General features: G+C 41.4%; 1 protein-coding gene across 1 annotated transcript in view; it reads right to left on the bottom strand.

The window, feature by feature from the left end:
• Nucleotides 1–6,076, bottom strand: part of LOC128703205 (UDP-GalNAc:beta-1,3-N-acetylgalactosaminyltransferase 2-like) — a 28,232-nt gene extending 22,156 nt beyond the window's left edge. Inside the window, exons 1-3 of the mRNA XM_070103414.1 lie at nucleotides 5,797–6,076; nucleotides 3,134–3,340; nucleotides 1,514–1,896 (exon numbers count right to left, since the gene is read on the bottom strand). Of these exons, the coding sequence (XP_069959515.1) occupies nucleotides 1,514–1,896; nucleotides 3,134–3,340; nucleotides 5,797–5,935 (729 nt within the window). The 5' untranslated portion in view covers nucleotides 5,936–6,076. The remainder of the gene's footprint in view (nucleotides 1–1,513; nucleotides 1,897–3,133; nucleotides 3,341–5,796) is intronic.
• Between the last annotated feature and the right edge of the window lie 8,547 nt (nucleotides 6,077–14,623).

Genomic DNA, 14,623 nt, shown 5'->3' with positions numbered 1-14,623 from the left:
CTCTGCCTAATGCTTTTATTAACTCCACACCTTCTCCTAATTTCCACACTCCGAATTTTCTGCATAATATTTACACCACACATTTCCCTTAGACAGGACATCTCCACTGCCTCCAACCGTCTCCTCGCTGCTGCATTCACATCCATACAATATATATATGAAGGGGGTGGGAGAGTTTCAATGGAGAGGAATAAATGGGATTAGGTCAGGGGTTTCAAATAGAGTTAGAGCTAAAGAAGGAGTAGCAATAATGTTGAAGGATAAGCTATGGCAGGAAAAGAGGGACTATAAATGTATTAATTCAAGGATTATGTGGAGTAAAATAAAGATTGGATGTGAAAAGTGGGTTATAATAAGCGTGTATGCACCTGGAGAAGAGAGAAGTGTAGAGGAGAGAGAGAGATTTTGGGAAATGTTGAGTGAATGTCCATTTCCAGGACTCAAGTCCAGCTACATAAAAATAACCGGTTTCCCTGAATCCCTTCACTAAATATTACCCTGCTCACACTCCAACAGATCGTCAGGTCTCAAATACCATTCGTCTCCATTCACTCCTATCGAACACGCTCATGCACGCCTGCTGGAAGCCCAAGCCCCTCGCCCATAAAACCTCCCTTACCCCTTCCTTCCAACCTTTTCGAGGACGACCCCTACCCCGTCTTCCTTCTCCTACCGATTTAAATGCTCTCCATTTCATTCTACTTTGATCCATTCTCTCTAAATGACCAAACCACCTCAACAACCCCTCTTCAGCCCTCTGACTAATACTTTTATTAACTCTACACCTTCTCCTAATTTCTACACTCCAAATTTTCTGCATAATATTTACACCACACATTGCCCTTAGACAGGACATCTCCACTGCCTCCAACTGTCTCCTTGCTGCTGCATTCACAACCCAAGCTTCACACCCATATAAAAGTGTTGGTACTACTATACTGTCATACATTCCCTTCTTTGCCTCCATAGATAGCATTTTTTGACTCCACAAATACCTCAACGCACCACTCACCTTTTTTCCCCTCATCAATTCTATGATTAACCTCATCCTTCATAAATCCATCCGCCGACACATCAACTCCCAAGTATCTGAAAACATTCACTTCTTCCATACTCCTCCTTCCCAATTTGATATCCAATTTTTCTTTATCTAAATCATTTGATACCCTCATCACCTTACTCTTTTCTATGTTCACTTTCAACTTTCTACCTTTACACACACACACATATAGTTAACTAGAAAAAGAAACAGCTGCACCATTCATGAGGGGGCCAAGTTTTGGAAGCCCCAAAACACATCAGATGTCACCACAAAGGAAATACTATACCATTGGAAAACAGCTATGTAGTACCAATATTTAAAAAAATGAGATAGGCAAGAACAAATGTACTATATTGCAATACGTTCAGTAATTTTATAACATTGTACATACTATATAAAGAGTAATACACCCCTAAAATTTAATTTTATCTACCAAGAAATAAAAAAAAAGGGAAAGTAAAAATAACGTACCCACTTTGTCTTAGATTGAAGAGAGTATAAATCTTCCCCACACAAGCTTATATCATCTATCCCCTTCTTGTGCACTCTTAACTCTCCTTCAAATCCCTTTGGTAGATATAATGGAGCAGGCAACTTGATGCTGCAATATCCATTTTCTTCTGAGCAGGATTCACTTGATACTTTCACACTCTCAATCATTTCTTTAGCATCTTGAAGTATGATAAAGATATCTGCAGCATTCTTCAAAACTGTTGCTCGTACACTTACTTCCTCCAAAATTACAGGATGTAGAATTTTTATACCCAAGCCAGTGCTGCATTCAGAGTCCAAAGTAACTTTAGCTAACTCATTCTTGCTTTTGAAGAATGTTCGTACATGTGAATTCTCAATATCTGAAATATAATAAAAAATTATTTGATAAAATTAGTGCTGCCTTAAAATAGTAATGAAGAAGAAGAGGAAGAAGAAGAAAAAGACAATGCTCGATTTGGGTCTTCAAGCCCGGAGAGTTACTAACCCAGGATTACCCGAGAAAGCCAAACAATGTGGCTTATGCTTAATTAGGTCTTTTTTTTCTCCTCCAGGAAGTAACCCGCAAGTCAATAACTTCCAGGAACTATACAGGTGCTCCCCGACATAGGATGGGGTTACGTTCTAACAAACCCATCAAAAGTTGACAATATCTTAAGTTGAATATGAATATGATCTGATAAATAAATAAGTAAATAAATAAGTAAATAAACAAGTAAATAAATAACTACTGTCACTGTCTACTGTAAATAAATAATTACTGTAGCTAACCAAATACCCATACTTAAAAGTATATAACTGAATACAAATTTATCCCATCAAAGTTTAATGACTAATGAAAAAACATCACTATCATACCATTGTAAAGTCAAAATACCATGAGTTGAACCATCTTTAAGTGAGGAGCATGTGTATACTGTTAGATAATAGGAGTACCTAATGTTAGGAGATTTCCTCATATGACCCACCTCAAAGAGGATTTCAACCCCATGTTCTCTTGGCTGTGAGCATTGCATACTAACCACTGCACTACAAGCTGCCTAATGCAAAATTTATCTATAAATTTTACAATATGATAGGGAAATGATTTTATGCATTCCCCTAAAAATGGTAAATCAGTAGGGATCACCAATAGTTCATTATAGAACACACATCCAAAGAAAAGTGCAACATACAGAGAGAAATGAGAGCACAGAAAGACAAGGCTACCTGTATATAGTACTTCAGATTTACAATAATATGTTCATATCTTATTCTCTCATTTACTAGAACTGGAAATATCCTCTCTTTACTGGGATTACAATTACAACTCTTTTTCCCCGGCACAGTATGACCCTTATGAGCTTACTAGTAGTAGCAGTAGTAATAATAATATGGATATCTGCAGTTTTGAATTGTAGTACAGTATCAACAACCCTCTGGCAAGACAGTGATGGAGTGAGTGATGGTGAAAGTTTTTCTTCTTTTTTAGTAATAATAATACTACTGCTAATAATAATCTTTATTTTTACAAGTACATGAGCCACCCTGCCTCAGTAGGAAATGGCCGGTGTGTTAAAAATAATAATAATACAATAATAATAAAAATACAATATTTACCTTCACCTATATACCATTCACGACAGGTGCGAGAAGAGAGACGATCTGCTGGGTGTAATGGACAATCTCTGTCCCCGAGGACAAAAACTAGTTCTACATGTGGTAAGTCTTGTACTAAGGAACCCCAAGTTTGGCGTATAGCATTACGATGAGATAAATGATCCCTTGCTGATATAACACCAATAACCAGCCTTTTGAAGGTCAGATCTGTGGAAAAAAATATCAATTTATTCTGACTAATTACAAATAAAAGGCTGTGTATCTGCACTCTGCACAGGTTATATTTCAAAATTTCACAGACCAACATATCTCCCAGAGTGCAAAATGTTTAACAGATGTCTGTTTCTCGTGTGAGGATGGCAATACAAAGGAAAGTGTGAAATTAGTTAACTGCATAAGAAATCCACAGTGTCCCATGGCCTAGCATAGAATACTCCCAGGTAAGACCCATGTGGGTGAAAAGGGAGATTTGGACAGAGGAAGATAGGTGGGTAAGAGGAAGGGATGAGAGAAAGAGAAAAGAACCAGGGCTAAACCCAGTTGCACAGCATTGGTAGGCAAGGTAGAGGGAATAGTTGTTACACTGTGCTGACTGCAAGAACATGTCGGCACAATGGTAGAACTGGCCTGGTAAGCAACACTTGCTTCACACACAGTGTGTCCTTGATTCGATCCTTGGCAGGGATGGAAACATTGGGTGTGTTTCCTTACACCTGCTGTCCCCCATTCACCTAGCAGGTGTTAGTGGACTGGTGTGGGTGGCATCCTGGGGGACAAGATTGAAGACCACAATGGAAATATGATAGACAGTCTCTCAATGATGCACTGACTTTCTTGGATTATCCTGGGTGGCTAACCCTCCAAGGTTAAAAATCCAAACAAAATCTTATCTCTTATACTCTATGTATAATTCTTAAGTAGACCCCAATGGAAGTAAGTCACTCTTCTGACTTTTCTGGGTTATCCCAGGTTCTCTACACATATACTGCTATGTATGATAATCTATGTAACTGTATATGTGTATACCTGAATAAAATTACTTACTAAGAATTAGGATTAGTTTGCCTGAAAGACATTGAATACCAGTGGCATTCTTATGTACCTAACAATGTTTTATTAAATGTAAACTACATTACCTGCATACTGCATACTGCACTTTGCTTTATGGCATTTAGCTAATGCAGCAGTTTTCAATTATACCCATTCTATATTTATTCAAACTTCCTACATTATTACTATTGTTAGGTAAGACACATATGCAACAGTTAGGTATTTTTATTTTGAAATGTTTCTCCTTCAGTCGAGTACAGAAAAGTTGAAAAGTCAACTGAAGAAGCCTACTGTGTAGGCGAAACATTTTGAAATAAAGATACCTAACTGTTGCATATGTGTCTTACCTAACAATCTGTTGGTATTTTATACCATTTTAATGTTCACATAATTACATTATAATCAAAACAATGCACTAAACCCACAAGGGACATACAGCACTGCAGACTTCCTACAATAAATATATTCAGCACTCACTAAAAGCTAAGGACAAAAATATTTTAAAGCAATGTGTGGATTATATATGCATTTTTAGGCCTATCTCTATTGCTCACTTAATATATGATAGTGTAAAGATGTAGCCTGGAGCCTAACCTGCTGTATAAGTGAGGCCCTCCTGTAAAAAATTGGAATTAAAGTACAATTATAATAAGATAAGATTTCGTTCGGATTTTTAACCCCGGAGGGTTAGCCACCCAGGATAACCCAAGAAAGTCAGTGCGTCATTGAGGACTGTCTAACTTATTTCCATTGGGGTCCTTAATCTTGTCCCCCAGGATGCAACCCACACCAGTCACCTAACACCCAGGTACCTATTTGCTGCTAGGTGAACAGGACAACAGGTGTAAGGAAACGTATCGAATGTTTCCACCCACCGGGAATCGAACCCGGGCCCTCCATGTGTGAAGCGGGAGCTTTAGCCACCAGGCCACCGGGCCACAGGATACCCAGGATAACCCAAAAAAAAAAGCCAACGTGACTTATTGCCATTGGGGTCCTACAGTTGTAACTGGTCAGACACGAGATTATTTCCCCATAAATGAATTAAACAAAGGGAAAATCTGTATTAAACAGACTTATTTGTTTTTGTTTCTAAATATGACTAAAGGACCCTAATGGAAATAAGTCACTCTGACTTTTTTTGAGGTTATCCCAGGTAATCTACATATATGCTGCTATATATGATTATCTATGTAACTGTATTTGTGTATACATGAATAAACTTACTTAAACTGACCTAATAGATTTTGTCTGATATTTCTGAATTTTTATTTACAATGTAATTAGGGGAAAAATGTTGTTTATCAAAATGAGGTATGTAAAATGGTCGACATTTTCTGTATTATTATTCATAGTGAGAGCGCTAAATCCGTAGGAGTCATACAGCAGCTGGGGAAATGAGAGGCAGTCAAGTTAGATCCAAGAAAGATGATGTCAGGTCCAATTCCATGGATCAAGAACCTCTCACATTATTTCAATCAAAACTAAGCTATAAACCCACAAGGGGTCAGAGGCCCCCCCCACCATGACCTTCCCTCCAGGGTAGGTAAAATTTACACAGTACATTTATGGGACAATCCAAATAATTAATCTCACAGGATAAACGTCCTTACCCTCGCTTCCCGTCTCAGGTAATCTGAAAGTGTAAATAAAAAATGCTGCAACAATAACTGTTAAATTGTGAAACGATAGCCATCGTGTTGTTGTTGTTGTTGTTGTTGTTGTTGGGTATAACTGCTGCACGACAGCCATCGTGGAATCCTCTTGCTGATTGTTGGGTTTATCAGGGGAATCCTCTTGCTGATTGTCGGGTTTATCAGGGGAATCCTCTTGCTGATTGTTGGGTTTATCAGCGGAATCCTCTTGCTGATTGTTGGGTTTATCAGCAGAATCCTCTTGCTGATTATTGGGTTTATCAGTGGAATCCTCTTGCTGATTATTGGGTTTATCAGGGGAATCCTCTTGCAGATTGTCGGGTTTATCAGGGGAATCCTCTTGCTGATTTTGGGTTTATCAGGGGAATCCTCTTGCTGTTTGTCGGGTTTATCAGAGGAATCCTCTTGCTGATTGTTGGGTTTATCAGGGGAATCCTCTTGCTGATTGTTGGGTTTATCAGGGGAATCCTCTTGCTGATTGTTGGGTTTATCAGGGGAATCCTCTTGCTGATTGTTGGGTTTATCAGGGGAATCCTCTTGCTGATTGTCGGGTTTATCAGGGGAATCCTCTTGCTGATTGTTGGGTTTATCAGGGGAATCCTCTTGCTGATTGTTGGGTTTATCAGGGGAATCCTCTTGCTGATTGTCGGGTTTATCAGGGGAATCCTCTTGCTGATTGTTGGGTTTATCAGGGGAATCCTCTTGCTGATTGTTGGGTTTATCAGGGGAGTCCTCTTGCTGATTCTTGGGTTTATCAGGGGAATCCTCTTGCTGATTGTTCTGTTTATCAGCAGAATCCTCTTGCTGATTGTAGGGTTTATCAGGGGAATCCTCTTGCTGATTGTTGGGTTTATCAGGGGAATCCTCTTGCTGATTGTTGGGTTTATCAGGGGAATCCTCTTGCTGATTGTTGGGTTTATCAGGGGAATTCTCTTGCTGATTGTTGGGTTTATCAGGGGAATCCTCTTGCTGATTGTTGGGTTTATCAGGGGAATCCTCTTGCTGATTGTTCTGTTTATCAGCAGAATCCTCTTGCTGATTGTAGGGTTTATCAGGGGAATCCTCTTGCTGATTGTTGGGTTTATCAGGGGAATCCTCTTGCTGATTCTTGGGTTTATCAGGGGAATCCTCTTGCTGATTGTTGGGTTTATCAGGGGGATCCTCTTGCTGATTGCTGGGTTTATCAGGGGAATCCTCTTGCTGATTGTTGGGTTTATCAGGGGAATCCTCTTGCTGATTGTTGGGTTTATCAGAGGAATCCTCTTGCTGATTGTTGGGTTTATCAGGGGAATCCTCTTGCTCTTTCTTAGGTTTATCAGGGGAATCCTCTTGCTGTTTCTTAGGTTTATCAGGGGAATCCTCTTGCTGTTTCTTGGGTTTATCAGGGGAATCCTCTTGCTGTTTCTTGGGTTTATCAGGGGAATCCTCTTGCTGTTTGTGGGGTTTATCAAGGTACTCCTCTTGCTGTTTGTTGGGTTTATCAGGGCCACTTACAGCTTACCTAGTAAGCTGTAAGTGGCCCTGATAAACCCAACAGTATTACAATAGAACCATTTAAAACAGTTTACCATATGTATCATAATTTAGTACTATTTAAAACAATGAAATTTAGACATCCTAATTTTGAAGTAGTGAGTGGTTGAGCAATCCTCAGCCCTCCGTGTGTGAAGCTCTCGCTTCACACACGGAGGGCCCGGGTTCGATTCCCGGCGGGTGGAAACATTTCGACACGTTTCCTTACACCTATTGTCCTGTTCACCTAGCAGCAAATAGGTACCTGGGTGTTAGTCGACTGGTGTGGGTCGCATCCTGGGGGACAAGATTAAGGACCCCAATGGAAATAAGTTAGACAGTCCTCGATGACGCACTGACTTTCTTGGGTTATCCTGGGTGGCTAACCCTCCGGGGTTAAAAATCCGAACGAAATCTTATCTCATCTTGGTTGGTATTAGGTTCGGTTTGTCTGGTTAATTTTGGGTGATGAGGTAATTTCTTAGTAGGGCCTTAAACTGATTTACAGACAGGGGTCATTTAGTGTGTTCTGGCAATGAATTCCAGATCTTCGGGCCCTTTATGTGCATAGCATATTACACAGGGAGAGATGGACACGAGAAATATCAGAGTGATCTGTCTCGTATTATGGCTGTGTGTTCTGTTATAATTATCAAGGAGGAGTTTGAGAGGAGGGTTTATATTTGAGTATAGTGTTCTGTGTATGTAGTAGGCACAATAAGTGTGGATGTTTTGTATATTCTTGAGAAGTGGTGAAGTGTGTTGTTTAATGCAGCTTTTTGTTGGGTTATTAAAGGCTCAAGGCGATTTGCTGTGGTTGAGCCCCATGCATAAATACCATAGGTGAGGTAAGGGTAAATGAGAGAGTGGTACAGAGCTAGAAGAGCTGATTCGGGTACATAATACCGCATCTTTGAAAAGATGCCTACTGTTTTGGAGACTTTTTTGGAAATTTGCTGTGTGTCTGCAATTTGAGACTGCAGTCATGGTGGAGACCTAGAAATTTGCCCTTTGTCTGTCTAGAAATGGGTAAACCACTTAATATATTTAGCTGTACATTTGAAGTTTTGTTTCTAAATATCATGAAGTAGGTTTTGTTTATATTGAGAATAAGTCTGTTGGTAGTCATCCAAGTAGATATTTTTAGCAGTTCGGCATTTACAGTGTGTTAGTAACTTGGGTTTGGGTGAGAGAAGACATAAGTAGTGTCATCTGCAAATAAAATGGGTTTAAGGTACAGGTAGACATCAATACAGTTACACAAATTATCATAAATTACATAAGTTATCACGGTGGCCCGTGGCCAGGTAGGCAAAGCTCTCGTTTCACACGGTGAGAGTCCGGGTTCGATTCCCTGCAATGGGTGAAAACAGTGGACGTGTTTCCTTACACCGGTTGTCTATGTTCACCCATCACTAAAATAGGAGCCTGGGTATTAGTGGACTGGTGTTGGTCGCATCCTGGGCTAAAATTTACCTAATTTGCCCAAAATGCTCTGCATAACAAGCGACTTTCTACAAAACATGCCATTGATGTCAACTAGGCCTGTATACCTTGTACATGTACTTGTAGAAAAAGAGATTATTATATGCGTAGATATCTAGGATGACCCAAATATAAAGGTGGCTTAGTTCCATTCCCGATGAACGAACAATATATATCACCCAAAGCTAGGCCATGAAATAAAAGGGAACAGGAGACCCTTTGTAAATAGAAACAGGAATTAGAAGTTCCCAATTAGATCACGTAGAGTACCTTACCAAGCCCCAGCAGAGCCGGATGACCACAACTTCACCTGAACATTAAAATGGTATAAAATACCGACAGGTTGTTAGGTAAGACACATATGCAACAGTTAGGTATCTTTATTTCGAAACGTTTCGCCTACACAGTAGGCTTCTTTAGTCGAGTACAGAAAAGTTGATAGAAACAGAAGATACTTGAAGACGATGTAATCAGTAAGGGTGATGGATTGATTACATCGTCTTCAAGTATCTTCTGCTTCTATCAACTTTTCTGTACTCGACTGAAGAAGCCTACTGTGTAGGCGAAACGTTTCGAAATAAAGATACCTAACTGTTGCATATGTGTCTTACCTAACAACTTCACCTGAGTTCAGCAACCGGCTTCACACCATAACCGTTAGAAAATTATCCACAGAGCGGAAATATGGAGTTCAAATCAAATCAAAGTTTATTCTCTATAAGGATTACAATGCGGGGTTTACAGATTTTGGTTATTGTGTGGTTTACATCTAATAAAATACTAATTACAGAGGGGGTCACTAGAACACCTATCATGGCTAGGCGTTTCGTGCAAACTTAGATTAATTCTTAACCCTAAATTATTACAAATTATGGAGTAAGTTGACTAAATACTAGTTTGTGAGTTTAGCAATGTGAATGTTTTTCGTTTTGGCACAATACATAGTTTCTATAATGGAGTATCACAGGCAAACTTGTGACTAGTTAGGAATCATTATTTTAAGATTAAGATTAAGTTGGCTAAAGGCCGATGACAGGTACCCTTTTGTAATGTGTCCGGCGAGCAAAACATTAAGACAAGCGGCCCAGATACTTAGGCGAGAAAGCGAGAGAGACGTCCACACCCTACGAAGGTTGGTGCAGAAGTTTTCCCTGTGGCATCCTCGATTCGAAGTGGTTCGCTGGCATTATCCCGGTCCGGGCCATGTCTAATTGGTGACTTGGCATTGGCTTCCTGAGTCGGAAAGTGTCGTTTGTCTTATTCTTTCTTGTGCAGTAGTCTTGCAATAGTTCCACAGGGAGGGGAATGTCGTTCGTCTTCTTTTTTGTATCGTAGCTCCGCCTAGGAAAGAGAGGGTCCTCGACTTCGCATATGGCAAGTCGAACGCTAGCGCACTCAGTTTACGCATTGAGGTCCGGGGTTCGAATCTCCTCCGGTACGGCTGAAAAAACATTAGGGACGTGTTTTCATAAGACACCTGCTGTCCAAGCTAACTTATGACACTGAGCTTGACTATCATTACTGATTCTATGTCATCACTGAATGCTCTTAAGTCATATAATGACTCCAACAACATGCTCATTGGAGAAGCCAGGTACAGATACTCAAAAATCCGGGACAAAGGAATTAATGTACAATTGCTACGGATCCCATCACACATTGGATTACTCCTTCATGATAAAGTTGATATGTTAGCCAAGAAGAGTACCCAGAAGGAGAATGTAGAATATAACTTTGGTATATCTGTGTCTAGCATTAGGAATAATATTAGGAGAGAAGTAAATAATGAAAATGATTGTAATAGGAATGCAGTTAGAAGCCTTAGTAGATCTATAACCCACTATGATAACATGAACATATATAAGTACGTTTATGGGACCAAGTAAACCAAGTCCTAAATGAAATAAGCTGGGAAGATAGACTAAACAACACAGACCCCAACTTATGCCTAGAACAGATTAACTCGGTGGCACTCGATATATGCTCAAGGCTTATTCCTTTAAGAAAAAGGAGGAGTAGATGTAAAATAGAAAGAGACAGACGCTCCCTTTACAGGCGACGGAAAAGAATAACAGAGCGGCTAAAAGAGGTCAATATATCCGTAGTGCGTAGGGAGACACTGGTCAGAGAAACAGCAAACATCGAACTTAAGCTAAAGGAATCTTATAGGAGTCAGGAATCGCGGGAAGAACAAAAAGCCATAAAAAAAATCGAAAGAAACTCAAAGTATTTCTTTTCTTATGCCAGGAAGGAAAAAAAAAAACTGGCAGGAAATGGCAGAAATCGTACACCAAATCCAGTCATTCCTGGAGTGGAACCACAGTCGATGGCCTCCACTCCAAACCAACAGATACAGATACTAATGCCGGAAAAAAAAATCCTCCCCCCCAGTACCAACAATACCACCAGTCCGATGACATTCTTCTTTGCAAATATACAGGGTCTAAAGCCAGCAACAAACAACAAAATACCTTTCATCCGTGGACTGCTTGCAGAGGCAAAGGCAATGTTCGCGGCTTTCACTGAGACCCACATAAAGGATCCCTTGGGCAACGAAATATGGATCCCAGGTTACATCCTATACAGATGTGACAGAGTGAACAGGCAAAAGGGGGGGGGGGTTGGCCTGTACATTGTAGAGTCACTTGTTTGCACAGAACTGCTTAATGCCTCAAATGATGTAGTGGAAGTTTTAGCAGTAAAGGTCGAGAACCAAAACCTAGTCATTGTGGTAGTCTACAAGCCTCCGGATGCAACATCCCAGCAATTCCAGGAACAGCTGCTAAAAATTGACCACTGTCTGGAAAATCTTCCAGCTCCTGCACCCAACATCTTGCTCCTGGGGGATTTCAACTTAAGGCACCTAAAATGGAGGAATACAACAAATAATATTGTTGCAGTAATAACACCAGGAGGCAGCTCTGATGAAAACTCACACTCACACGAGCTTTTAAATCTCTGCACAAAAATCAATTTAAACCAGCACATAATAGAGCCTACTAGACTGGAGAATACACTAGACCTCATCTTCACTAACAATGATGATCTGATAAGAAATGTCACCATATCAAAAACAATATACTCAGATCACAACATAATTGAGGTTCAGACATGTATGCGTGGAGCCCCAGACCGACATAAAGAGACTAGTCACGAGGGAGCATTCACCAAATTCAACTTCAATAACAAAAACATAAAGTGGGACCAAGTAAACCATGTCCTAACCGATATAAGCTGGGAAGATATACTAAGCAACACAGACCCCAACTTATGCCTAGAACAGATTAACTCGGTGGCACTCGATGTATGCACAAGGCTTATTCCTCTAAGAAAAAGGAGGAGTAGATGTAAAATAGAAAGAGACAGGCGCTCCCTTTACAGGCGACGGAAAAGAATAATAGAGCGGCTAAAAGAGGTCAATATATCTGAAATGCGTAGAGAGACACTGGTCAGAGAAATAGCAAGCATCGAACTTAAGCTAAAAGAATCCTTTAGGAGTCAGAAATCGCGGGAAGAACTAAAAGCCATAAATGAAATCGAAAGAAACCCAAAGTATTTCTTCTCCTATGCCAAATCAAAATCGAGAACAACGTCCAGTATTGGGCCCCTACTTAAACAAGATGGGTCCTACACAGATGACAGCAAGGAAATGAGTGAGCTACTCAAGTCCCAATATGACTCAGTTTTTAGCAAGCCGCTAACCAGACTGAGAGTCGAAGATCAAAATGAATTTTTTATGAGAGAGCCACAAAATTTGATTAACACAAGCCTATCCGATGTTACCCTGACGCCAAATGACTTCGAACAGGCGATAAATGACATGCCCATGCACTCTGCCCAGGGCCAGACTCATGGAACTCTGTGTTCATCAAGAACTGCAAGAAGCCCCTACCACGAGCCTTTTCCATCCTATGGAGAGGGAGCATGGACACGGGGGTCGTCCCACAGTTACTAAAAACAACAGACATAGCCCCACTCCACAAAGGGGGCAGTAAAGCAACAGCAAAGAACTACAGACCAATAGCACTAACATCCCATATCATAAAAATCTTTGAAAGGGTCCTAAGAAGCAAGATCACCACCCATCTAGAAACCCATCAGTTACACAACTCAGGGCAACATGGGTTTAGAACAGGTCGCTCCTGTCTGTCTCAACTGTTGGATCACTACGACAAGGTCCTAAATGCACTAGAAGACAAAAAGAATGCAGATGTAATATATACAGACTTTGCAAAAGCCTTCGACAAGTGTGACCATGGCGTAATAGCGCACAAGATGCGTGCTAAAGGAATAACAGGAAAAGTCGGTCGATGGATCTATAATTTCCTCACTAACAGAACACAGAGAGTAGTCGTCAACAGAGTAAAGTCCGAGGCAGCTACGGTGAAAAGCTCTGTTCCACAAGGCACAGTACTCGCTCCCATCTTGTTCCTCATCCTCATATCCGACATAGACAAGGATGTCAGCCACAGCACCGTGTCTTCCTTTGCAGATGACACCCGAATCTGCATGACAGTGTCTTCCATTGCAGACACTGCAAGGCTCCAGGTGGACATCAACCGAATCTTTCAGTGGGCTGCAGAAAACAATATGAAGTTCAACGATGAGAAATTTCAATTACTCAGATATGGTAAACACGAGGAAATTAAATCTTCATCAGAGTACAAAACAAATTCTGGCCACAAAATAGAGCGAAACACCAACGTCAAAGACCTGGGAGTGATCATGTCGGAGGATCTCACCTTCAAGGACCATAACATTGTATCAATCGCATCTGCTACAAAAATGACAGGATGGATAATGAGAACCTTCAAAACTAGGGAGGCCAAGCCCATGATGATACTCTTCAGGTCACTTGTTCTATCTAGGCTGGAATATTGCTGCACACTAACAGCACCTTTCAAGGCAGGTGAAATTGCTGACCTAGAAAATGTACAGAGAACCTTCACGGCACACATAACGGAGATAAAACACCTCAATTACTGGGAGCGCTTGAGATTCCTAAACCTGTATTCCCTGGAATGCAGGCGGGAGAGATACATGATTATATACATCTGGAAAATCCTAGAGGGACTAGTACCGAACTTGCACACGAAAATCACTCACTACGAAAGCAAAAGACTTGGCAGACGATGCAACATCCCCCCCAATGAAAAGCAGGGGTGTCACTAGCACGTTAAGAGACCATATAATAAGTGTCAGGGGCCCGAGACTGTTCAACTGCCTCCCAGCATACATAAGGGGGATTACCAACAGACCCCTGGCAGTCTTCAAGCTGGCACTGGACAAGCACATAAAGTCGGTTCCTGACCAGCCGGGCTGTGGCTCGTACGTTGGTTTGCGTACAGCCAGCAGCAACAGCCTGGTTGATCAGGCTCTGATCCACCAGGAGGCCTGGTCACGGACCGGGCCGCGGGGGCGTTGACCCCCGGAACTCTCTCCAGGTAAACTCCAGGATAACCCAGGGAAGGGCTAGCTACCCAGGATAACCCGGGGAAGGGCTAGTCACCCAGGATAACCCGGGGAAGTGTTAGCCACCCAGGATAACCCGGGGAAGGGCTAGCCACCCAGGATAGCCCGGGGAAAGGCTAGCCACCCAGGATAACCCGGGGGAAGGGCTAGCCATTCAGGATAACCCGGGGAAGGGCTAGCCACTCAGGATAACCCAGGGAAAGGGCTAGCCACCCAGGATAACCCGGGGAAGGGCTAGCCACCCAGGATAACCCGGAGAAGGGCTAGCCACCCAGGATAACCCGGAGAAGGGCTAGCCAGACAGGATAACCCAAGA

The sequence above is a fragment of the Cherax quadricarinatus genome, chromosome 85, assembly GCF_038502225.1.
Source record: "Cherax quadricarinatus isolate ZL_2023a chromosome 85, ASM3850222v1, whole genome shotgun sequence".
Classification (NCBI taxonomy): domain Eukaryota; kingdom Metazoa; phylum Arthropoda; class Malacostraca; order Decapoda; family Parastacidae; genus Cherax; species Cherax quadricarinatus.
This window is presented reverse-complemented; position numbering and strand designations above follow the sequence as displayed.